This window comes from Gymnogyps californianus, chromosome 16, assembly GCF_018139145.2.
Source record: "Gymnogyps californianus isolate 813 chromosome 16, ASM1813914v2, whole genome shotgun sequence".
Classification (NCBI taxonomy): domain Eukaryota; kingdom Metazoa; phylum Chordata; class Aves; order Accipitriformes; family Cathartidae; genus Gymnogyps; species Gymnogyps californianus.
Window position 1 is genome coordinate 14,890,234 of NC_059486.1, and position 24,836 is coordinate 14,915,069.

General features: G+C 58.3%; 1 protein-coding gene across 1 annotated transcript; it reads left to right on the top strand.

Moving 5' to 3' along the window:
* Positions 1-508: 508 nt before the first annotated feature.
* WSCD2 (WSC domain containing 2) lies at positions 509-17,739 on the top strand. The gene is made up of 8 exons (XM_050906684.1): positions 509-890; positions 6,969-7,083; positions 8,329-8,513; positions 9,543-9,664; positions 10,706-10,880; positions 11,883-12,047; positions 14,356-14,556; positions 17,387-17,739. The coding sequence occupies exons 1-8, from the start codon at positions 515-517 to the stop codon at positions 17,737-17,739; spliced, it is 1,692 nt and encodes a 563-aa protein (XP_050762641.1). The 5' UTR covers positions 509-514.
* Positions 17,740-24,836: the final 7,097 nt, after the last annotated feature.

Consider the following 24,836-nt stretch of genomic DNA (forward strand, 5'->3'; position numbering starts at 1 on the left):
TTTTCATTCTTTGTCTGAAAGGGCGACGGTGCCGTTTCCATTAGAGAGATGCTTGCGAGAGCCGGTGCCGCCGAGCGGAAAGGCGAGCGAGAAGAGCTGCGTCAGCTGATCGGCTTTCAAATCACCTTCAAACCCTCGATTTCCTTAACATGATCCCTCCATCAGCCGAGTCTTCAGGGCACGGCCGGGGGGCTTTGCCGGGAGGAGAATAAACCGGGGACGGCGGTGACAGCCAGCGCTGGAGAAACCCCCCGTGCACGGTGGGGGGGGGGCCCTCAAAATCCACCCCCGCTGCCTTCTCCAGCCCTCCTGGACTTTTTAGGGTCAGGCAATAGCTTTGCACAGCCTCATCCTGCAGCCCCTGCCGCACTTTCAGGGCACCTATCTGCTCCCCCAGTACACCCCAGGAGCCACCTCCAGCCTGGGGGGGGGGACAAAACCCCCTCGGAGCACCCCTGGGGCCGGAGAGCAGCTCCCCCGCGGCGCCGGCTGCCGGGGAAGGGATGAAGACGCTATGGCCAAATTATTGGTAAAACTCCAGCGGTATTTTCGGCGAAAACCCGTGCGTTTCTTCACGCTGCTGGCTCTCTACCTGGCGGCCGGCAGCTTGGTTTTCCTGCACTCGGGCTTTGCCGGGGAGCCCACGGTGACGGGGAGCCAGCGCGGCCCCGGGGCCGGCGAGGGGCCGGGGCTGCCCTACCTGGGGGTGATGCAGCTGAGCCGTGGCTTCAAGGCGGTGGCGACGATGCCGGAGGGGGGACGGCGGCACGGACCCTGGTTCAAAAGCACCTCCAAGGAACCGGCGGAGAGGGGCAAAGCTGGAGACTACGGCAGCACCCGGAGCCGGGCGCTCAGGGGCAGGAGCGGCCGTGAGAAGGAGGAGGACAGAGGTAAGGGCTGGGGGGACACGCGTCCGGGCGGGGGTCCCCCCTCTTGGCCTCTCCTGGGGAAAGCCTCGTGCGCCGGGGCAGTGGTCTCCGAGCTGGTTTGGTCGTGCACCCCTACCAGGAACAATTTTCTGAGCACGCACCCCCAGTAAATGTGTATTTATTTATTTATAAACCATATGCATGTGCTACTCGAGCACTAAGATTTTCTTCCTGCACCCCAACAGACTGCCCTGCGCATCCCCTGGGGCGCAGCACCCCGCTTTGGAGACCACTGGTCCAGAGGATATTCCCAGAAAGATCTTTTCCTCCCTCCTTCCCCTCTTTCCTCCCTCCCCAAGTGCCAATAATCCGCTTTCATTTTTCCATTTACACTCTTTCCCACTTGTGCCTCATCAAGCTCTGAGGCGCGCCTTGCTGGGACAGGCGCTTTTGGGGGTGCCAGCTGGGGAGAGGCTGCACCCCATCTTCATCCCATCCTTTGGCTGTGCCACGGACCAAATTCAGTTTTAATTCTGCTGGCCCCAATGAACACTAAAAACAGATTTGTGGCCTGCTGCTTGCATTGCTGGGGTGTTCAGGCAGGGGCTGGCTGCGATTGCCTTGCAGGCACTGAAGCGCAGGCAGGCACGGGTGCAGGCAGGGCTGGGGTTTGGCCTTTCAAGCCAGGAGATCCCTGCCCGGCTGCTGCCTGGGGTGCGTGGTGTATTGTCAAGTGGGACCGTTATTAATGAACAAGGATAAGCGAATGTAGTAGTTCTCATTGATTTTTAAAATGGCATCTATTTATCCTGAAGGCAGCTGTATGCAGACACAGTTGCATGCTCGCTCTGAATTTGGGTGGCTGAGAGCTGCCCATCAGGGCTTTTGCATCCCAGTAGTTATTCAGCTCATTGCTTCCCTTGCTGGCACCCACGAGCACCCAGTGCCAGCAAACCTCACCCAAACACACCCCGCGTCCCCTCTCTGCCGGCTCTGCAGCCCTCCCCGGCAGCGGCGTGCTGGATGCCTCAGCGTTCAGGGCAGGAGCTGCAGTGTCGGCCGGTCGAGGAAACTCAGAAGGGAATCGGGAGCAGGAACTGCTGGAGAGGTGTCAGGATACTGCTGGGCTCTTCTCTGCCTGTCGCTGCTCGCACTCCTCTCCTGAGCCCCAGCGTGGGCGAAATCTCTGGTGGGGGGATGCACGCCCGTGGGGAGCCCCGGTGCCCGTGAAGGCTGCTTTGCGTGAGCAAGCCTGTGCCCCAAAGCCGGGCTTGCTCAGGAGCTGCCCCGGGGGGCTTGGCACGTGCAGTTCCCCGGGCATCCCAGGCTGGGAGCCACAGCTCCCCGGACCCTTGATGGAGCAGGGGATGTGTGGCTTAGAGAGAAGAAGCAGGAACTCCCAACCCCGTGGCAAATTGGGGGTTTCACAGGGGTCACCATGCTGAGCCAGGCTTGATCCCCCCGACCCAGGCTCCTCCTGGGACACGGGGGGCTCCTCCTCGGCCACCGGCCCCGCGGCAGGTCTGTGCTCATGTTCGCTCTGGGCAAGATGCACAGTCCAGGCTTGGAAGCAGGAGGAAAAATGGCTTGTGGTGCTTAAGGGAATTTCTCATGCTACAATGAGATGAAAGGGGGTTTCCCCGCCGTGCCCCCACGCAGAGGGGTCTCCGGGAGCGTTTCTGAGGCGCGTGCGGCCGCGTTGCTCCATTAATGCAAATTGACATTTAGCGAATCCTCACCAGATGGTTTGCGAGCCCAAGCTGTCAGTCGCCGTAAAAACCCCAAGCAGCGCTCCTGTCCCCGGCCATATGCAACGCGTCCACCGCGATTAACCTCTGCCGGCGTCGGTGCCTCCCCGTGCCCGGCCATGGTGGGGGCAGCGAGGGATGGGGAAGGGATGCTGGGCTCGGGCATCGCTGGCTTTAGCTGCTCGTAGGTGGTCTGGGAATATCGTCTTTCCCCTTTTTAATCTCGCGTGGGAGGGCTTGGCGTGGGCAGCGGTTAATGGGAGCCAGCGTAGACCTGGCAGCTGGAGGGGATGCGGTGCCATGGCATGAGCATCTCGGCAGCTCCCGAGCAGGATGGTGCCGAGAAATTCTCCAGGTTGAGAAATCCCCCGAGCCCGGCATGCCTGGCGTGCCTGCGGGGCTGGCGGAGCCTCGGGGGACGGGCGCTGAGCACCCGCCTCGCTCCCCTGCTCCTCTCCAAAGCGCCCGCTGCTTCCCCAGGCCATCTGGCAGGAGCAGGCAGATTTTAACGGCGGTGGTAATTAAGCAGGGGACAGCTTAACAAGGTGGCTGTGGAGGCTCTGCCACGTGAAATCATTCCGGAGGGAATACTGCTCCTAAAATCAGCTCTGGTTTAGCTAGCGTGATGTGCGGTTCTGGCTTGCCGAGGCGTTGTGCCTCCCTCCTCCTCCTCTTCCTCCTCCTCCTCCCTCTCCTGGCTGTGCTGGTGGAGTCCCAGGGTCAGGCCAAGGTGTGGGTCGAGGGCAGCCCTGTCTGCCAGGGAATGGCTTCAGCTCATCTGCATCCCCGTGTGAAGGCACATCTCCTGCCTCAAATCTGGGGGCATTTTTGGATGGTGAAGCCAGGAGGAGCAAGCACCGGCCCCAGCCTGGCAATGCCCAGCATCGCTTCCTCTCTGCCACATCCATCTCTGGTCCTTTGCTGGATGTCTCCAGCCATTCCCAGCCAGGGCTGGGCTCCCCCGTGACACACGAGCAAGCAATGTCATGAAGAAATGGGGACCGGCCATGTCATGGGGACTGGCCACCCCAGGCATGCAGCCGAAGATGTGTATCTTCTGATGTATATCTTCCGATGTATATCTTCCTATGTCTTCCGACACTGGCGCGGTTGTCCCAGGGGTGGTCAGCATGGGCCACCCTTCCTGAAGCCGCTGCCACCAATATCCACCCACTCTTTCCCATGCTTACATGGAACGTTTCCCTTCTCACGTGCTGGACTCGCAGTGATACAGCTGGGGTGAGCCCCCGGCCCGTTGCCGGTGAGCCGTCGGTGCTCTGCGGTGCAGGCGGCTGTGGAAGGGGACTGGGAGGGCTCAGCGCCCAGCGCGAGGCTTTTGATCAACCAGCTGGAAAATCAAGGGCAGGTATTTGTTTCAAGCACCACCCTGCAGCACAGCCCTGTGAAAACACTTCTGTTCTGCCTTTAGCTTGCTAAACGGCAGCGGTGGGTGCCGGGAGAGCCCGGCGAGGGGCTGGGGCTGCTCGAGCAGAGAGGGAGGATGGACGGACGGAGGTGTTGCCCCGAGACAGACCAGCAGTGCCAACTCCTGCTCGCAGGAGCTGGGTCCCGATGGCACCGCGCTGGAGAGCATGGCTGGGGGATTTGCTGGGTTGCTCCCTGGGGGGGGGTCATTAGTGACCCCAAGGGATTGCTGCCAGGGCAGGGGAGCAGCCCTGAGTGCACCCTGCGGGTTGGGGTGCCATTGCAGGGGTCCGACTCGCTTCCCCATGCAAGCGGGGTCACCAGCCGGCTCCGAGTGTGGGTGCATCACCCAGGGGGTCCCTGCTTGCACCCCGTGCCCGCACCCAACAAGGACCCCAGTGCCAAAGCAGTTTGTGCGCATGTGCTGCGCCAAGGCCAAGAGCTGCTGTGCTCTCTGGAAGACCAAGCTTTACGTTAAGCTTTACATTAAGATGTTAAACGTGAATTTGCAATGCCAACGGCCCCAGTGACCAGCCTAGGTCCTGGAAGAGAGAGATGTTTGGGGAACTTAATGACTGTTGCTGAGTGGATCTGTGTGGCTGTTCACATGTATGTTTCCAACGTGCTCCGAAATTCCTCTTGGCCCCGTGAGAGCTGCGTGCCGGGGCGGGTCCCCCTCTCGCTGCTCAGCACCCTCCGGCAAGCTCTGCCTAACCCAACCCCGCGCCTTTCAGCATCTCCCCCTGCTCGCTCCTCCTTCGCTTACTGTCCTTGTATCTCCCTAATTATTCCGGTTGCCTTCCTAATAAGTTGCAGCACGCATATGTCAAGAGCAATAGATTGAAGGTAATGCACATCAGTCACTGGCGCTGTGCAAATGACTGGAGTAATCCTGCACCGGTTAGATCTGTCACGACCAAAATGAGCTGACCTGCCGAAACCTGCTCAGCGCTGTGGAAATGCCACGTTATGCTGAGAGTAATTGGGAGCAATGAGTTATGACTCTTTGGTGGTTAAAGCTATATCAGGCACATTTCTCTCCATCTTTCTCCTCCACCTTCCTCCAGGCTGGCTTGGGGAAACCGGTTTGCAGCGCTGGTGGGGTCTGCGCCGTGCGGGGTGGTGGGGAGGGTGGGGTTCTAGGTGTGCGGCACACCATCGATGGGGTGTACACGTGGAGCTGGTTCAGGGACCCCCCCAACAGATGTAAAATGCAAGCAGGAGGTGAGAAGTATTATCCCGTGGTGTGATTTGGTATTGGAGGGGCACACGTGGAGATGCTCTGCTATTAGAGGGATAATTTGGTGTGTGATGGAGACACGGAGATGGAAGGAGAGACACGGGGTGGTAATCATGTACGGGAAGGTGCAGCTTGCTTGCCTAGAGCCATGGCTTCACTCTTGGCCAGAGCAGGGGAGCTCTCACCTCTGCTCCTGCCCAGACCTGTGCTGCCGAATATCCTGGTGCTTTCCCAAAGCCCCTCGGCTGGGGTACTGGGGCCAGAGCCCTGAGTGGCACAGCTGGAGGGGTGTTTGGTGCTGTGAAAAACATCTCCTTCGCTTGGGATCCGGTGGCTCTGAAGGGACAGGAGCCTCTCCTTTTGTGTCCCCATGTTGGGACTCTGCAGCAGCAGCTCAAAGCCAGAGGCCAGTGGCCACCGCACGGGCTCCAGGATTTCTCCAGGACAGGGCCACCCCATGCTAGCGTCCTGCAGAAGACAACCTGAGAGTGGAGCAGATATTTCAGGATAATGAAAAGCGAAAGATTGTCGTTATATTCGTCGAGGATGCATACCTGAAACAGGCAGGGAGGTGAACCAAACTGGTTTGGGATTCCAAGCCACCTCTGCCATTGCCCTCGGGCCGGTAGGACCCGGCCGCTGGTACCTGGGGCCACCCTCCCCTCTCTCTGGGGCACCTGCAGTGGGTGGCCGACCTGCGCATCCTCTGCCAGAACACGTTAACGGACACCTCATTAGCTGATTAGCAGATGGCTGATCCCACCGGCTCCCGAAACCCCCCTCCTCCTCGGGCAGCAGTGGCAGCGAGGATGCTGAGCATCCCTGCACCAGCGCTGCATCCCTGCGTTGGCGGCGATACATCTTCCCCGCAGCAAATGCTCAGGTGGGAGCAGGAGCAGGGCACTAACGAGGGCACTAACGAGGGCACTAATGAGGGCACCTAATGAGGAGACTGAGCGGGGACAGGGTGGGCGCTGGTGGCACAGGGCTGCCCGGGGACAGCTTGTGGAGCGGCTTGCCTCTAATGAAAGCCCACAGCCAACACGGAGCATCGCAACAGGCATGCAGGCGAGGAGATGGCTGGCTGTTTTCCGATTATTGGGAAAGGCTACAGTTGTCAAATAAATGATTTCATCGTAACTATTTATTCAGCCCTATTCCCTGTCTACCGGCATCTTCATTTGCTCTCAGCTCAGGCATCAGCCTTTACTTTGCCAAGTGTTAGCACTGGGCAAATATCCTCCGCATCGATGTCTGGGGCTGGGAAAAATGAGCTGCTGGCTGAGGAAAATTTGTTTTAAACTGTATTTCTCCATTCTGCCCACCCCTGTGTTCCTGGCAGGGCAGAGTGAAGGGAATGGGTTATTTTGCCACGTAGCTCATCTCTTTTTGGAGCCGCTTTCCTCAGTTTTGAGGCTGGCGGGAAGGAAGAGGACGGAGAGGAGAAGCCTCGGTGCAGAGCCACAGCATCCTTTCTATCCGTAGTGGGTGTTTCTGGGCTTTACCTATCTTTCCTTGCAGCGTTTGCAGGGGTGTGTTGTACCCAGAGCATGTGTTTCTAAAGCGAACGAACAAGGCGCGTTGCTGCGCATCCCTATTTAGGGAAAAATCAAAAGAGGGGGGTGGGAATCGGTGGGCTCGGCCCCGGCTGGTTCTTACCCCGCTCTCCTCTACCCTTCCCCCCAGCAAGATACATCGGCTGCTACGTGGACAACACTCGCCGGCGAACGCTGCGCGGCGTGTCCTTCTTTGACTACAAGAAGATGACAGTCTTCCGTTGCCAGGACAACTGTGCCGAACGGTAGGGCGGGAGACGGGCACCGCATCTTCATCAATTCCTGCACATCGCCAGCATTTCTCTGCTGTCACACTTCCCTGCCCCGGCTGCTCCCCTCCCCTTCCTCCCGCCTTCCTTCTTTTTTCTTTAGATTTATGTAATTTTGATTTTTTTTTTTTTCTTTTAAATTCACTGCTGTTTTCCAGGACCCCAGTTTTCTCCCCTGGAAAAAGGTCGGGTGGGATGATGGGCTCCGTCTTCGTATGGGGCAGGGAGGTGTAAGGGCTCCAATTCAGTGCTGGGGGAGCCTCGAGCACTTCCACCCATGCAGGGCTGGCCCCACCAAAATGCTGTCCCCCACCAAAACACCCTCCCCAGACCTTCCCAGCTGCCAAAGTGCATCCGTGAGCAGCTGGGAAGACACACGGATCCCTTGCTGCAGAAGTTTTCTCCTTTCCCCAGCGTTACACGAAGGATGTGCCCTAAACGTGGTCTGTGCCGGCGGGGCGGGTGGTATTGCGGGCAAGTTGTTGCCTCCAAACTCCCCCAGAGCCGAAGCCCCTCTGTGCAGCACCCCAGGGCACCTGGGGACATTGCTGCGAAGGGCCATCGCCGGTCGCTGGGGCAGTGGCACGTCCCCTGCATAGGGCTCGTCCACCTCAGCAGGATGCTCACCATGATGGACGTGTGCCGTGAGCCGAACCGACTGCTGCGGCGCATCCTCGGCGGTGACAACACGGGGCTGCTCCACGCCAGAGCCCCCCCGCAGTGCCGGCAGCCCCGTAGCAGGACTTGCCGGTCTGGCACTGTCCTCTCCAGTGGGTTTCCAGCTCCACTGGCACTTGGCAAGTGCCCGCCTGTGCTGCAATCCTCCCCCTTTCAAATCCAGTCTGTATCGAGCAGCACCGCTCTCCTGCTTTGAAGCCCAGCAAAGTCCCCATCACTTATTCCTGCTCTGCCACCACCCGTTGCACCCTCCCTGCCTGTAAGAAATGTTGTTGTCTCCTGCTTTATGATCTCTGTGGCCATTGGAGCCCTTTCCCTTAGAATAGAATAGAATAGAATAGAATAGAATAGAATAGAATAGAATATTTTCAGTTGGAAGGGACCTACAATGATCGCCTAGTCCAACAATGCATCCTTGGGATGCAGTGCTGCTTCCAGCACTGGGTGTGAGCTGGCTGCAGCGGGGATGCTCTTGCAAAACCCCACGGAGCCGGGGGGATGCCCGGGGACGTCCTGAGCCCCCCCTCGTCTCCCACTCCCCAGGGGCTACCTCTATGCCGGGTTGGAATTTGGCGCTGAGTGCTACTGCGGGCACAAGGTCCAGGCGTCGAACGCCAGCGAGTCCGAGTGCAACATGGAGTGCAAGGGGGAGAGGAGCAACACCTGCGGTGGGGTCAACCGCCTCTCCATCTACCGCCTGGAGCTGGCCCAGGAGTCCGCCAGGAGATGTAAGTCGGCGGCATCGATGCGGCTCCCGGCTCGGCCCCAAAATGGGGGAAGCCCTCGCGGTGCCGGCGGGGGCGAGCCCCGGCATCCCCATGCTGTGTAAGCTGGGTCATGGCTCGAGAGAGGTGGTTTGAAAACGGGTCAGGTCTGTGGCTGGGGTAGTTCTGCTCCTGCGAACCGTGGGGATACCCCAGCAGGGATGGCTGCTGGCTGGGGCTGGCTGGAGCGGGAAGCCCCAAGGACCTCACTGGGAATTCAGGGCATTTTGGGGGATTTTGGAGGAAGACCTCTTTCCTGATGGCCAAACAGGACCATCGTTGTATTCAATGTGCGCTGCCGGCGGAGCTGGCTGTGGGATGAAGGATGTGCGGGAGCTCCAGAAAGAGCCAAGGGTGCTCCCCGTCAGACGTGCTCGTTTGGCTCCCAATTAGGCAGCACTATAATTACCCACATTTGCTGCTTTTCTTTCCTCATCCCCAAGCAATGGGAAAGAGGGTGGCGGCGTTCAGAGCTCCCACCACCAGGCACCCGGTGGAGTGACGGCTCTGGAGAAGGGCCGAGGGTGCCCGGGTACATGCGGTGGTGGGCAAGGACCCGGGATAGGATCCCTCGGGGCAGCAATGCTGGGGGGGACCGGGCCAGTCCCAGCCCTGCTCTCCTCGCTGGCTCCATCCCTCATACAGCCTGGAATCACTGAGTTGATAAAAATAGGGAGCAAAAAATAAACCTGACTTTGCTGCTGGGGCTTTTGCTCTGATTTTGCACCGTAAGCAGCCGGGCGAGCTTGTCAGCAAATGCGGCTTCAGAGCCGGAGGGTGACGAGAGCCAGAGAAAAGGAGCCGCTGTGCTGATGGGCGGCTGGAGAGGAGCGGTGGGGGACGGGGATGGGGACGCCGGGGCACGCAGAGGCTCTTGCTCCTGTGCCTGGGGCACGCGGGGTGGCAGCGGCATCGTTTTTGGGGTGCAGCCCCTGCTCCCCGTGGCCGGGCCAGCATCGCTCTCAGTGCCGCTGTGGCCTCTCTCCCTCGCAGACGGCAGCGCGATATTTCGAGGGTGCTTCCGCCGGCCGGACAACGTCTCCATCGCCCTGCCCGTCAGCCAGCTCATGCTGAACATGTCGGTGGACAAGTGCGTGGACTTCTGCACCGAGAAGGTACCGGGGGCTGGCGGGGGGTGCAGGTCGAAAGCTTAATCATCTAAATCATCATCAGAAAGGGTCACACTGGGTAAATTTAAATCCGATTTAGTGTCATAATTATGTGTATCCAGACTACAAAGGATCAAATTGATTGTCTGTGTCTCTGCCACGGGGAGGGACTGGACTGCAGCTCCCCGTGGGGGCAGCTCCCGCTGCCTGCCCTGCCTGCTCCCCGTGGCTTTGCCCCCCCCAGCAGGCAGCAGCCGCCCCGGGAGGGTTTGGGCAGGAGCATCACGGCGTCCTGCTCTGGTCCAGGGATGCTGCGGTGCAGTTTGCTCCTGGGGCGCGATGCAGGGGGGGGAAAGGCTGGCAGTGGGCATTGCTGGAGTATTTATTAATTAAAATTAGGTAAATTATCAGGCAGAGGAAGAGAAAGACCTGCAGGTGGGGACAGTCCTGTCCTCCCTTCGTGGCTTCCCCGGCAGAGGACAGTGGGGAATAAACCATCACACCAGTTAAATATGAGCAGCTACTCCGTTGCTGGCTCCACTTTCCCATTGCTGCCGGGAGAGCTCGGGGCCGGGAGGTGTAAATAACCGGAGCCCCGCGATTAACCCGGCGCTGCCGCAGCCTGGCAGTAAATTGCCTGTCAGCCGCCGAATGGGCCTCGTAACTCCAGGCTTGGAAACGCCGGCGAGGCTGCCGTGGAGCTGTCTGACGGCTCTTAGTAACCTCGGTGTGGGTGGCAAACTCACAAATGACGTGCCACGGCTCTGCCAGGAGCACCAGTGCCCGGTGCATTGCTGCCTACACCAGCAGGCAGCTCAGCCATGCCATGGGAAAGTTGAGGCTCGGGTGCTTTTGGGTGTCTGCAACGAGCTGCTTGTGCAACCGGCTCGAGGGATGCTGCAGCCGGCTGGAAGGATGCTGCAAACCGCCCTGTGCTGCACAGTGGGGCCGGGGTGGCGAGGACGGATGTCGGGGGGCAGAGGAAGGGTCTGCCATGGGGGACAGGGACAGTGCCGCTGGCTGCCCTCCCTCTGCCCGTCCCCGCAGGAGTACCCGCTGTCAGCCCTGGCCGGGATCGCCTGCCGCTGCGGCTTCCCCACCACGCTCTTCACCCTGCATGAGCGCGAGGATGAGCAGCTCTGCGCCCAGAAATGCGCCGGTGAGGAGTTCGAGAGCTGTGGCACCGCTGAATACCTCCTTGTCTACCAGACCCAAGTGCAAGGTGAGCCGGCAGCGGGCTCGCCCTGCCTGCTGCTGGGCAGGGGAACAGGTAGGGATCCTTTCGGCGTGGGTGCCGGCACTGGTTTCCCAACCCCTTCCCGGGGACGCCGGCAGAAAGTGAGCGTGAGCTTGCAGCATCTATTTGGCTTTCATTAAAAATTACCATTTATTTTAATTTCCTGGGAAATCAATCCTCCCCTGAACAAACAGCTTTAATTACTGCCTGACTCAGCTGCAGGAGAGAGCAGTTTGCCATCTGCCTCTGGCAGGATCCCTCCTTGCCGGTGCTTGTCTCTCCTTGTCACTGGCAGTACCGGCAAGCCAGAGCCTGCAGCCAGCCAGTGAACCCGCTGGGGCTTTGCTAGCCGGACGGGACAGGCTCCGGGGAAAAATATGGGGGAAAAAAGCTGTGACCAGGCAGAAAGTCCCCGGGAGGCTGCACAGAGAGGGCTCCTGTCCCCCAGCACCCTGCAGGTCCCAGCGATGGGATCAGTGCAGACAGGGAAGCACAGGACGAGGGGAAACCTGTTACTGGGAGAGGAGAGGGCTGAATGGAGCAAGTGAGGTCCCAAATTCAGGTGGTTTTGCTTCAGAGAGGCTCGGTCTCGACACGATCCCTGCTTCGGTGTTTGAGGCCATGCTGGAAACGCTTGTGTATTTGTCGATATAAAAAGCAGGAGCATTGCTTGGCAAATGCACCCGTGTTACTCACTCTCCCCTAACCATGCAGGCAGCAAGCAGCCAGTGCTGGCAGAGCATCTCCTGCCCTCTTCTTAGGACTTTTTGGGGTATTTAGGATTTTTTGGGGGTGTTTAGGACTCTTTGGGGTGTCTCTATGTGCTTTAGGCAGGGTGCTTTTCCCTATAGCAGCCACCTCCTCACACCCTGCCCCAGCATCTTCCCGGGAGACAGCAGCACGCCATTAAGGAAGCGGAATGTCTCTGTAGGAAAAGCACGTTACTGTGCTGCAGCCCTGACGCGCCTTGGGTGGTTCTCGCTGCAGACAACCGCTGCATGGACAGGAGGTTTCTCCCCACCCGTGCCAAGCAGCTGGTGGCCCTGGCCAGCTTCCCCGGTGCCGGCAACACCTGGGCACGCCACTTGATCGAGCTGGCCACCGGCTTCTACACCGGCAGCTACTACTTCGACGGGTCTCTCTACAACAAAGGTGAGGAGGCGGGGGGGGGGGGTTGCTGCCGGGGGTGCACGGGTCCCACCTGAGCTGGGAGAAGGTCCTGGTGCCATCCCTTGGGTCTGCAGGAAGGGGAGGGCAGAGCCGGGTACCACCGATGCTGCTCCCTGGGATGGTTTGGGCTGGGTGCGTCCCGGTTCAAAGGGTATCGCTGGGACCCGACGTCGTGTGTGAGCTGCCCGTAACCTCCCCGTGCTGCCCACTAACCTTGGCAAGGACCGATTTGGGGCAGGACTGGGGTTTTTTCTCCATCACACTGGTGGGTTTTAATCCGCTGTGGGGGTTGGAATTTTCTAGAGGAGGAACCGGGGCGACCCCGAATCTGGCAAATGAGGCAATTCCCGCATTTTTTGCCCCAAGAAAAGGACAATGGGGTTTTTTGATCAAATTTCCCCAGGAGCTGGTGTTCGCGGGCTTGACACTCTTGTCCTGGGATGCATAAAGTGAGAAGCAAATGAAAGCCACGGCTGCGGGGTGAGAAGGACTCGTGCAGCCTTCCAGCTTCAGGATTTGGGAGCGGGTGGTGCTGGTGGCGCTGGTGTCCTGGAGGACAAATGTCCCCACATGCTTCCCGAGTAGCTGCAGATGAAAATAGTGACATGTTAGGGCATCCACGGAACACCGACACCCAAATTAATGAATATTTGCAGTGCAAAAAAGCGCCGATGAGCTCACAGGGGGATGGAGGAGGGAGCTGATCTCATTCTCCCGTTCTCCTTGGGCTGAAGGATTTGGTGGAGATCCATCTTCAACAACACCAACACAGATATTTGCCCAGGAAATATTTAACGGAGGCGGGATGCTGTCGCTCCCACCTCTTGTGCCCTCTGGGGCAAAGCAGCAGCGCTGTGCCCACTGTATTGGTGCCAGGGCCGATGATAGCATGTGGGCTTTGGGGACCCCAAATTAAGCAGCGAGGATAAGTTTCAAGCCAAAAAAAGCTTGAGGCAGGCATGAAGCTTTTTCAGGCAGAAGCCAGCTCCTCCCAATAACCCACCACATTGCAAGGGCGAGGGAAAAGACCAGTTCCCGCATTTTATAGCCATTTACAATGGTTTTATTTGTAGACCTCGAAGGTTTCTCCTGCTTTTTCTTCCCCTTTTGCGGCTCTGAGAGGAAATCCTCCTTCCCTCCTCAGCCGTGGCAGAGCTGGGATCTGTACCTGGGGTACCCACGTAGCTGGTGGGCTCTGTACCCAGGGTACCCCCTAAAGCCCCTTTTGCCTGACACCATAGGTAGCGATGCACATTTCTTCAAGATTTGCCAAATTCAGCCTTTCAGAGATGGAGATGCTCTGCGCTGAGTGAGGGAGCTCAGACTATATCAGCCCCCGGTGCTGGCACCCACCCCGGGCTGCAGCCGGCATCGCGCGTCCCACGGAGGGGAGCATCACTGGGCGAAAGCCTTGGCGAGATTTTGCTCATCCGACCGAGTGCGGGTTTCGTGTTTATTCTAGGCTGAGCGCGTCGGAGGGCCCGGAGGTATCCAGGCAACTGGCAGATTAGCCATCACATCCCTGCGTCGCACGGCATGGCTGCCGAAAGCAAATTACACATCTATAATTGATGTAATACAGCTACTTACAGCTTATCTCCCCCCTCGGCTCGGCTACGCCGCCGACACGTTGTTCCTGGGTAGTTTGGGTTGTGCTTTGTAGGGGCCGGGGGTGCAAAGGGGCTGGGAGCGATGCTGGGCTCAGCCCTGATACTCCGTGCCGGGGCACAGGGGACGGTGGTCCCCTCTCTGGACCCCCCATGCCATCACCGCAACCCTGGGCTCATCTGCGGCCCCACGAGCCTGGGTTTTTTCCCCTTCTTAATTTACTGGGAGAGTTTAAATGCTGTGGTCAGGGAGATTATAGCTACAAAAATATGTTCTTGACCCCCCAATATAAGCATAAGGTACATTAATGCAGTATGCAGTTATTTAATGCCAGTGCGTTCTGCCCCGGAGGAAAGCCGGGCTGTGCGATATCAGGCTGTTGCAGACCATCTCGCTGAGAAGAGCCGAGCACGGCCAGGGAGGAGGCAGCCCTGCTCTGTCCCCGTGCCCACTACCCACCCTCTCATACATGAATATTACGTGACTCATAACTTGGGCAAATAAATGATTTCCACCAGGGAGAGGGATGCAAATTCTACTTCAAGCCCCAGCTGCTTTTATCCAACTGTATTTTGCAACGTGATATCCCCCTCGTCGTTCCCTTTTCCCAGCTCGGTTTTATTATTTTTATTAACATCGACACCGGCTGCTTCTCAGGCGCCCGCTTGCTCTGTCCCGGCAGGGTTCAAGGGTGAGAGGGACCACTGGCGAAGCGGGAGGACGATTTGCATCAAAACCCACGAGAGCGGCCAGAAGGAGATCGAATCCTTCGATTCGGCCATCCTGCTCATCCGAAACCCCTACAAGGCTCTGATGGCGGAGTTCAACCGTAAATACGGGGGGCACATCGGCTTCGCGGCTCACGCCCACTGGAAGGGCAAAGGTAGGCTGGTGGGCTCGGCTGCCCCTGCCCCACTCCCACGGGACCCGGGTGGGCGAGCTCCAGCCCGGCTGCCGGAGCTATGAAATTGTTGTTTAAACCCAGCAGAGCCTGAGTCTGGTCCCCATGGGGGAAGCCCGGGCTGTGCCACCCCTTTGGGGTCCCCATGTTGGAGGGGCATCTCCTGGGCTTGCAACCGGCACGACCCGCAGCATCCGCCTGGCACGGCTGAGAGCTCCTGGGTGGGTGGGGTGGGATGGGATGGGACGGGATGGGATGGGGAAGCAGAGGTACTCGGCTGTTCAGTGCTGTGTTGGGTCACAAGGGTAGCAGCAGAGAGGTGGCAGTGCCCGGGGACAGGAGTCTGACAGCAGCCTGGTGCCAGCGGGGAGGGAATGGGTTGGGTGGGCAGGAGCCCAAGGACCCAAAGTCTGCCCCTTCTTCGGAGCAGCTCTTCAAGGCTAAGGGCAGCCGGCCTGAACGCTTGGCTGGGCAGGCGGAGAGCAAGGAGAGGTTAAAAAAATAACAGGATCCATCAGACATCTCCATCCGTCACCTGGTGGGCGCCTGCGTCGGTGTGGGGCTGCAGCATCTCCGTGCTGCCACCGAAGCCGGATCCCAGCAGGACCACCCTGCCCGGGGCGGGTGTCAGGAGGGGACGGGCAGCCCGGCTCCCCGGCAGAGCCAGCACCGTGGGGAGGAAACAAACCCCATAACTCACTAAGGCAATAGTACCTGCAACAGGTCCTGCCCGCCGCTGCCAGGTCACTCGCCTGCCTCCATCCTCCTCCCGGCTGGCAGCGTTGCTCCGGCTCTGCCTGTCCAGTGCGATCTCACACGCGCCTGAGTTTCTAATTAGCAGGAGGATGGAGGTCTTCTCCAAGCCCTGGTTATCTGTCTTTCCCCAAGGCAGAGGCGCAGGAGAACGGACCCAGCCGATGCGCAGGGCAGTGCCTGCAAAATCCCCGGCTGGGGGAAGCCCCCTGCCCCTTTGCCGCGCTCTCCCTGTCACCGGTGCCGGCAGCAGGAGCGGTGGCAGCCGCCAGCCCGTCCCTATGGACATTCGCAGTGGCAGGGTGTTATTTCTGTGTGCCCAGCTGCTCCGGAGACACTACCTTTCCCACGCACAGGCGTATTGTGGAGGCTTGTTAATTATAGCAATTTACAAATTGCTGTTGTGGAATTTACTTCATTGGAAAGAGTTAAAATATTTAGCTTGATTGAACATCTGCTACCCTTAATTCAGAATTTATTCAAGGGGAGCTTTTGCTGTTGTTGCTGTTATGTGCCTGGATTTCGTTATCGCCATGTGCTTGCAGTGCCGGAGATGGCCCAGCCCCGCTCTCCCCATCGTCCCATCCTGTAAAACCACGAAGAGAAATGTCCCACTGCTTCCTTGGTGGCTTTTCTCCCTGGGCAGGTCCCCGGGCGGGCATCGCCCCCGCCGTGGTGGGGTACGAGCCTCTTGCTAGTTTTTATCCCCATCTGCTGCACCCCAAAGCACAACTGCAAATTGCAGGTACAGCCGGGAGGGGGGAATGCAGGACGATCCCCTCGATCCCCTCGCTGGAGCCCCAGCACCGTGGGAACGCTCCTGAGCTTTCCCGGTCCCAACCCCCCCCACGGCTGTCCCACGCCTTGTGTCCCCAAGGGGAGGGGGGGGCCAGGCAGAGGGGACCCTTCCCTCCACCTCAGCATGGTCCGATTTGGAGGCGCATCAAAATATATCACCAAATTCTTTCCCGAGGATGTACGGTGTAATTAGCTGATGGGTTAATTGTCAGGTTAATTAACCATTGGAACAACTGGCCCAGAAAGATGGAGATTTTCCATCGCTTGAGGATTTTAATTGGGCTGGAGGGTTGCTGAGAGCTGTGGTTTGGCAGCAGGGAGGGGTTGGAGACCCCCGTTTCGCTGACCCTGTGTGGGGGCTCAGCCCGTGGAGGACCCCGGTCGTGGAGCCCGGGGGTCCCTGCGGGACCAGCAGCACCCAGCCTGCCCTCCCACCAGCGCGGGAGGCAAACACTCAGTGGGCACAGTTTGTTTGTGCCAGGTTTGCAATTAGCGCTCGAGTGCGTGGTTAAATAAATCATCCAGAGGACAAAAGAAAAGTAATTAAAAGTGAGTAATTAAGACAGGGCATGGGGCTCCCATCCCCAGCCTGCCCTGCAGCCAGCCCCTTGCTCCCTGCAGCCCGGCTCTCCCAACCATTTCCTTCTCCCAGGAACTAATTTTGGGGCAATCTTGGAAAAAAGCCGTACCCTCTCCCCAGCCTCGCCCGTGGCTGCCGGTGCTGGGGGGACGGACAGACGGACGGATTTTCCTTCCCCCCTCCCCGTTGTCAGCCCTGCATGGAGCCCGCAGCGGCCGCGGGCGCCGTGAAACCCCCGTTTGGTTCCATGACATTAATTTTACGATATCCCTGGAGCGGTTCCAAAGCAAAGTTTTATGTGATATGATTACACAAGGTGAATTGTCCTGTATCTGTTTAATGAAACAGATACTGTGTTTAATGATTCTTCGGGGAATTAAATACAGTTAAGCTATTAATCAGGCATCGGTTTCGTGGGGAGGACAAGAGGAAGAGGCAGGTACCCAGAGCTTTTATGCATCGTGAGACAGATGTATATGGCACTGCCAGGAGAGTTGTGGCTTATTATTGATGTTTCATTATCCCTTTTATCACCTGATTTTTATGGGAGGATCAATTAGCGAGAAGGATAATTGAAAGATTTCAGCAGGGAGCACAGGCGGTGGCCCTGGGATGGGGGATGCAGGGGATGTGGGGGGACACAGGGGGACACCCACTAACCGTGTCCTCTGCTCCTTCCAGAGTGGCCGGAGTTCGTGGCGAACTACGCGCCGTGGTGGGCGACCCACACCCTCGACTGGCTGCGCTACGGCAAGAAGGTGCTGGTGGTTCACTTCGAGGACCTGAAGCGGGACCTCTTCGTCCAGCTGCAGCGGATGGTGGGGCTGCTGGGCATCGCCGCCTGCGAGGACAGGCTGCTCTGCGTCGAGGGACAGAAGGACGGCAACTTCAAGCGATCCGGCTTGAGAAAATTGGAGTACGACCCTTACACCCCTGAGATGAGGAAGATGATCAGCGGCTACATCAAAACGGTGGACACGGCTCTGAAACTCCGAAATCTGTCGGGGGTCCCGGATGACTACTACCCGAGATGATGGTGATGACGGCGGGGGGACCTGACCCTGCGTGGCGAGGAAAGGCTCGGTCTTCCCGGCCTCTGCCTACTTCCACCCAGTGGGTGGCTTTTCTTTTAATTCTCCATCTGCTGCTATTAGCTGTTAATCAACTCCCTGCATGAGCAACGAATGGTCCCCAGCCATCGCTGAGCTTGCTTGGCCGATGCCGATGCCGACGCAGACCCGGGCACGGCAGCACCGCCGAGGGGATGCACGGTGCCTTCCCCGCCGTAAGGTTCCTGCTCCATCCCGCTCCTGTTTCGGCTGCCGCAGCCCTCCTTGGCAATGCAAAGGGTTATTTGTGCCCGTCCCTTCGGGCTGGCTGGCGGGGACGCTGTGTTGCTCATGCCGTGCCTGACGCACCCTCTGACGCCGGCACGCTGCCGCGGTGCCGCAGGAGCTGAGCTCCCCTGGGGTGGGTATCCCCAAACTCCCCTCGCTCCTTGGCCGGCCCTGGAAGGCTGCCGCCCATCCCCGGATGGAGCCCATCGGCTTTCCCAAGGGAGGAGAGACCAGGACGGTTGGCACCGCGTGGGCGATACTCCCATGGATCCTGGTCGGGGGTTATGGAATTTGGGAAGGCTGTGCTGGGGAGAGCGATGCCTCCAAACGAGGTGGCCGTGTGTCCCCCGGGCACTGTCCCTTGGCTCCACGGGGACCCTCCCTGAGCCTGGGGACAGCGGGGTCCCTGGGGCGAGGCTGACGTCTCCAGCCGCAGCACCGGGCAATGTTGCTGCTCCATCCATGCGGTCACTGCTCCAGCCCCGGTGCCCCGGGGGAGCCCATGACCCCCACCCGGGGGGCTGCAGCGTCCCCACTCATGGGCTGTGGGTGGGAGCCACCCCTACACGCGTGGGTGATGCTCGAGAACGGGACATTGGCCCCGGACAGAAGAACTTACAGGACCCACAAGCTCATCCGTGCCTCATTTCAAAAGCTCACGAGCCAGAACAGCACCCCAGAAGCAGTTTTGGGGGCCACGAGCGAGGACTGTGCTGCAGCCCAGCCGCATCAAACCCACGCAGCAGCGGGGAGCAAATCCTGGGGCTGAGCTTTTAGGTGTCCCTCCGGCCGAATCCAGGCCCGCAATGGGTCCCCTGCCCTGCCCGCACCCTCGCCCGCTGCCTGCCGACGAGCAAGCGAAACCAAAGGATCTCCGTGGGCATCGGGAAGATGCCGTTCGCCAGACTGGCTTTGTGCAGAGCTGCATGCGGTCCCCGGCCGTCCCCGTCCCCGTGCCGCCCTCCCAGCCCGTCCCTGTCCCGGCTTTGCCGCAAACGAGCTCCCTCGCCTCCTCCCAACCTGCAAGTCCCCTTTGGATGTAGGTGCAAAAGCCATATATTGTACGCAGCCTTTTCTAGAGTTAGGTATTTAACAGTTGGCTTTTAACTCTTGATCTTGATAGAAATACATGCACAGGTCGAAATCTAGAGACACCGCTCAATCTATATTCAAAGAGAGAGAAGAAAACTCCATGGATTAAAAGGAGAATTTAAATAAAATATATTTTTCTAACGTGCGTGCGGAGCGGACATGGGCAGCGATGCCAGGGCTGGGGGGCTCCCGTTCCCTGTTTATTTGCACGGAGGTGGGCAGACGTGTTTATAGGGAGCATCTGCCCTGTTTTTAACTCTTCTCTTGACAAATGGCTGGAGGTTTTCTAGGAGAGTGGGTGAGCCCCGTCCCGGCAGTGGGAATCGAGCTGACCCCACGCTCCTTCGCTCACGGTGGCCCCGGGGCTGCCTACCTCGGTCAGAACAAATCCTCAGGTCAATCCAGCTATTAAAGGAGAGTTTTTGTTGCTATTCTGCCTTCCCGTGTGTTTGTGGGGCCGCCCGAGCACCCCGGCACCCCCCACCCATCCCAGACCAGGGGCTGGATGTCCCCTGGGACGTGGGAGCGACTGGCGGACGGCTCCTCTCCCCCTGCCTTTAATCACATTAATGTTATTCCCGCATCTAAACCACTGACAACGCAACCAAAGTGGCTCCTTCTTGGGAGTTTTACTACCTTTATAGTGTCCTTAAAGACAGGTTTATTTGGGTGCGTGGTGGGAGCGGGGACATTTACTGCGGGCTTTATTCCCATTGCCTCCCGTCCTTCCTCGGGTCCAGAGCAAGAGCAGGCTCAGTGCAATTTATTCCTTTTCTGTTGGCTGAATGCCCTCTTTCTTATCTGGAGTTGGTGAAATACCTTTTTTCTTTTATCCCGTTGGGTTTGCAGCGATAGAGACGCGCGCCGGGCGTGATTTGTTCTGACAGGCATCGTCTGGGGAAGGGGCAGCATTCCCGTCCGCCCCTCGGAAGTAATTAAACCCCAAAAGCCAATTAATCTCCAAGATAAAACAATTAAGAGATGACATTGTGTGCAGCCAGCACGCTCAGGGTCCTGGGCTGCAGCTTGTAAGGTGGAAGGGGAGGTGTGGGGAGGGGGGCTCCCCCCAGCACGGGGACCCCCAGCCCAGGGACCCCCCCTATCCGTGCAGCTCAGGGGGCATCGCCGCCTCCACCAAACCCCTTCAGAGCCGACAGCAAAAGGACAGAGGAAATTCCCTGAGCACCAGCAGTATCAGCTTACCTCTTTTTTTCCCCCCCCCGTGGCTTTAAGGTTCACTGAAGCTTAATGCCTTTATTTCATGGCGATTGCATTTTTTTTTTTATTTGCAATGAAATGGAGCAATTGGACGTCCTGACCTCCCCGTAAGCGTGTGCTGCACATCTGGCTGCACACTCACACGCGTGCAACCCCGGCTTACAAGGGTCCGTGCCTTCGCCTCGATCCCGGCTAACGCAGGAGCAGCGTTCACCGTCCTGCCGGTGGCTGCTCTCCCCGCGCGCACAGCCGAGCCGCGAGCAGAAGCCGAAGGTTTATGGTTTATTTTGTTTTGTTTTTATTTATTTATTAAATGCCGGGCTATTTTTTTACCACATGGGACTGGCATGCAATAATAAAATTTATATTCCCCCTGGAAAGAGAAGCCAACCATCCTTTCTGCATCATTTTCATGTGCAAAGCTCTGGACATGTAATAGCCGCCCTGCTCGGCTGCCTCCCTAATGCCATTTGCCTGGCTCGTTGGAGAGCACCGAAATGTGCAGGCAGGGCAGGCAACACTCAGTGTTTCCATGATGATTTTTAAAAGCAGCGAATCTTTCTGCTGGACTCAGCCTCAGCAAGCCCCGAGCATCCCCAGGCGGGAGCAGCCGGCTCGCACGGCCCCGGCGTGGGGCTGGGGGCTGCTGGGGGGTGACCTTGACCACCCTCCCCGGTTTCCTGCATTAAAAATCATCTTTTTTCTGCAATCTCTCAACCCTGGGAGCATTTTCCTGCCTCCCTGGTCCTGTGCTGGCGGAGGCTGCAGCATCCTTCCTCCTGGGCTGGATGGGTTCCTCATCTGTTGCCCTAGCAACAGCGTCTGCACCAAAACTCCCTGCATTTCCCCCAATTCTGTGTGAGTTTTGCGCTCAGCAGGCCGGTCCCTGCGATGGAGGAGATGATGCTGGAGGAGATGATGCTGGAGAGCGGCTCGGGCCGGGGCTCCCCTCCCCGCAAAGGTAGCGGATGCCCCTTTGGGGTGAATTCAGGGGGTTCTGGGCAATGACCCCAGCGATGCAAATGATGCCGGGGGGCTCAGAGCAGGTCAAAGGGAAGGGGCTCCCCTTCCTCCCAAATTAAATCACACACGAAGTTCATGCTCCTGTTTAAATGAGAGGGAAATAACCCACCTCAGCAGCGTAACACAGAAGCTGGGACAGCACTTTCACAAAAGCTCTATAATGGAGGGGAGACGTGAGTTATAAATCTGAGCAGCAGTAATATTCATCCCTGACAAAAGCATGTTTATTTATCGGCTTTAGTATTTTCCATAAAATTTACAGTTGACAATCTGCCTGAATGCAGCGGAGATAATTCAAACATGGCTCCAACCCGCCTGGCATTGAGGAAAGGGAAAGGGTAACATGTTTATTCTTTTTTTTTTTTTCTTAATTCCAATTCCAAATAAAGGGAGTGATTTATCGGAGAAGGAAAGCACAGCTTTAATTCAGGGCCGTGACAGCTAATTGAAAAAGAACAGTCATTAAGGACGGTAATGTGTTCCACAGAAATGATTTTGGTGTATTCTGGAGTAATTTCCCAACCGCTCATGTGAAATGAGACCCAGCCCCAAGTTTCGGGGCCCTGCGAGCGGCGGGTGATTACGGGGAGGCAGCAGCGGGGAAGGGGGCATGGAGAGGCACGAGGCAGGTTTGGCACGCCGCGAGGATGCACCGGGCAAGGACCGGTCCTGCCGCGGGCTCCCGGCACGCTGCGGCACCGTCACTGGGGATCCGGGGGTGCTGAGCCCCACAGCACGTGGGGCACGTGGGACCCCGATGGGCTCATGGGGTAGGGAGAGGTGGGATGGCTGCGGCTGGGGAATGGGGTGTTAGGGCTGTGGATTGGGGTCCTGGGCTGGGGGTCGGTGTCCCAGCTCCGAAACCTGCTGCTCTTCTGTCCCGGCCAGCCCTGACCTACCCTAAAATCATGATCCCCATGACAGCCTTAATTGCAGGTCTCATGGGGATGGTGGTGGCTTTGGATCCCATTCACCCCTTGACTCTTAGGTGCTAAACCCACGTGCACCCTCAGTTACCGATTTCACCGACTCCTGCCCCAAAAGGGGCTGCAGACCCCGGCACAGAGCGGGGCTGGCTGTGCCACCCGGCCCCGGCGCTGCGGCTCCCACCGAGCCCCTTCCCTGGACGCTAATTACAGTTTCTGCACGTCACCCTCGAGTTGGCCGCGGTGTCATTAGCCTCCTGCCGGCATTAATCAAGAGGATGGTGTTAATTCATAGCTAAGGACATCTCCCAGCTGAGCGGCGAGTCTATCGGTCCCTGCAGGAGTGGGATGGACCGGGGTCAGTGGGATGCCTCCAAGGACCCACAATTTAATACATTCGACCTTCCCATCACCGTAGGGGACTGCAGCCGACACGGCGGGGTGAGCTTCCCTCCCCTGGACGAACAAAATCTCTGGCACTGCAAAAAAAAGGAGAGCTGAAAGGATGCATCTTCGCCCGCTCGGCGAGATGCTGGGGTATGCCTGTCGTATTTAGGCAATACCAGAGGAATTGGGGCAATACTGAGCTCCATTTCTTTGCCACGCTGCCAAAAGGGAAAGAAAAATCCGGATAAGAGGCTCGTGCGCACTGAACGGTTCTGCTGCTGAAGTTTTATGATGAATATTTCTGCCCTGTTTCTGTTTTGTATATATGCATTTTTAATGCTCGCTGTTTGATCTGTTTACTGCCTGCCTCGACAGGCGACACGGGAACAGAAATCACCAATATTCCCCAGGGAGGCTCGCTCAATGCCCGGTGGGTTCCAGGGTCCAGCGGGCGAAACTCAGGGGATTTTTCCCTTCTCTTCCCCATCCTCATCCCAAACCCTGCCGGGATGGGGGGAACCAGCAGCGGGAGGGGATGGAGCAGCAAGGCGCTGCTTGTCCCAGCGTGTCTGGATGGATGTTGGGGCGGGGGGAGCCCACTGGGGTGCAGCAGACCCCCTTCCCACTGCTCCGTCCCCCCAAAACAGCCCCAGGGACAGGGTGGGTCTGCCGGGGGGCTCATGGGGTGCAGAAGGCGATGAGGGGGAACCAGCCTCCGCCGGGCGAGATGCAGAGAGCTCCCAAGCAGAGACCCATATCAGCGCTGGCATTAATAATTCCTCTTTCAAATCAGTATAACAGAGCATTTGCCAGATCTTATCTGACAGAGAACACGCCGGGCTGACACGAACTCGGGGGAGAGGCTGGCGGCGGCTCGGCGCACTGATTAACAAAGCAGGCGGGGGGGGGAGCGGACACTGGCCCCCGCTGCCGGGCTCAGTGCCGCGTGCGGGCACAGGGGAAACGATGCTCTTGCAGCTGCTTTTTTTTGCACAGATACTTTTTTTTCCCCTAAAGAGCCATTTGGCCTCTTCAGGGACAAATTAAAGGGGGAAACCCACAGAGAGCATCTTTGGAAGATCTCCCATACAAGAGGGTCGGAGCACCACGCTGCCGTCTCAGTCGCTGGCTCCCAGCCATAAAGCCCCAGCCCCGCATCCCCTCTGCTCCCAGCTGCTTTCCTGCAATCCCAAATTCAGCGCCGGGGATCAGGAATACACACTAGGAAGACTGCTTACTGAAAAGCCCTGGGATCCTTCCTGTTCCACGCGTCGAGCTTGAGCACGTACCGGGGGTATTTGTATGTAAAACAGGTTTTTTATTAAATGGGCAAACAGCTACAAGGACGAACTCAAATATTAGGTTTCCCAAGCTGTCATTATAATGATGATTTAACCCAAGGTTATGTATCAAGTCATCACTTTTTTTTTTTTTTTTTTGAAAGCTTTTTGCAGTAATAATAGATGGGCTTGCAAAATCCAGCCATGAAAATTAGTGAGGAGCATCCCCACTCCAGCACGGCCTGGGAGCATCGTGGCGCTGGACCAAGGGGCAATGGTATGGCACTGGGTCCTCGAGGGACACGGGCTGCCCAGCTCCCCCCCCATCCCACACTGCCCCTAAACCCATCCCGCGGCAGGGAAAGGCGAGCCCAGACACTCCGGCTGTTCCTGCCCCAGCTCTTCAGCTGCCCCAAACCCGGAGCCCAAAAAGCATCAGTGGCTGCTGGCTCCGGGGTGCACCCCGTCCCCCCTGTCCCCCAAATGGGTCCTGGGCTCCTGCTCTGCCTCTGCTAGTTCTGCTTGCCCCCCTCGCCTCCCTGAGCGGCTGTCTGTCCATCTGCCCCGTCCATCCCATCTGTCCTGCCTGACTGCTAATAGGAACCCTGCGACCTTTCAGCAGGTAATTAAATACTGTGTAACATGAGCGAGGGGAGCCTCCTCCCACCCCCAAAGCCTTCCTCCCCTGCAGCCTCCTCAGTCACAGCATCTTCCAAGGCTATGGACCGTGCACAGGTTTTGTGGGAAAAAAAAACGTGCGGATGGGACTGAGCTCCCAGCTCAGCACTGGGAGCAGCCCCGGGCTCGGCCATGGCATGTGGTGCAGCCCAGGGACAGGGCATCGCTCCCCGGGGAAGCAGCCGGCGCT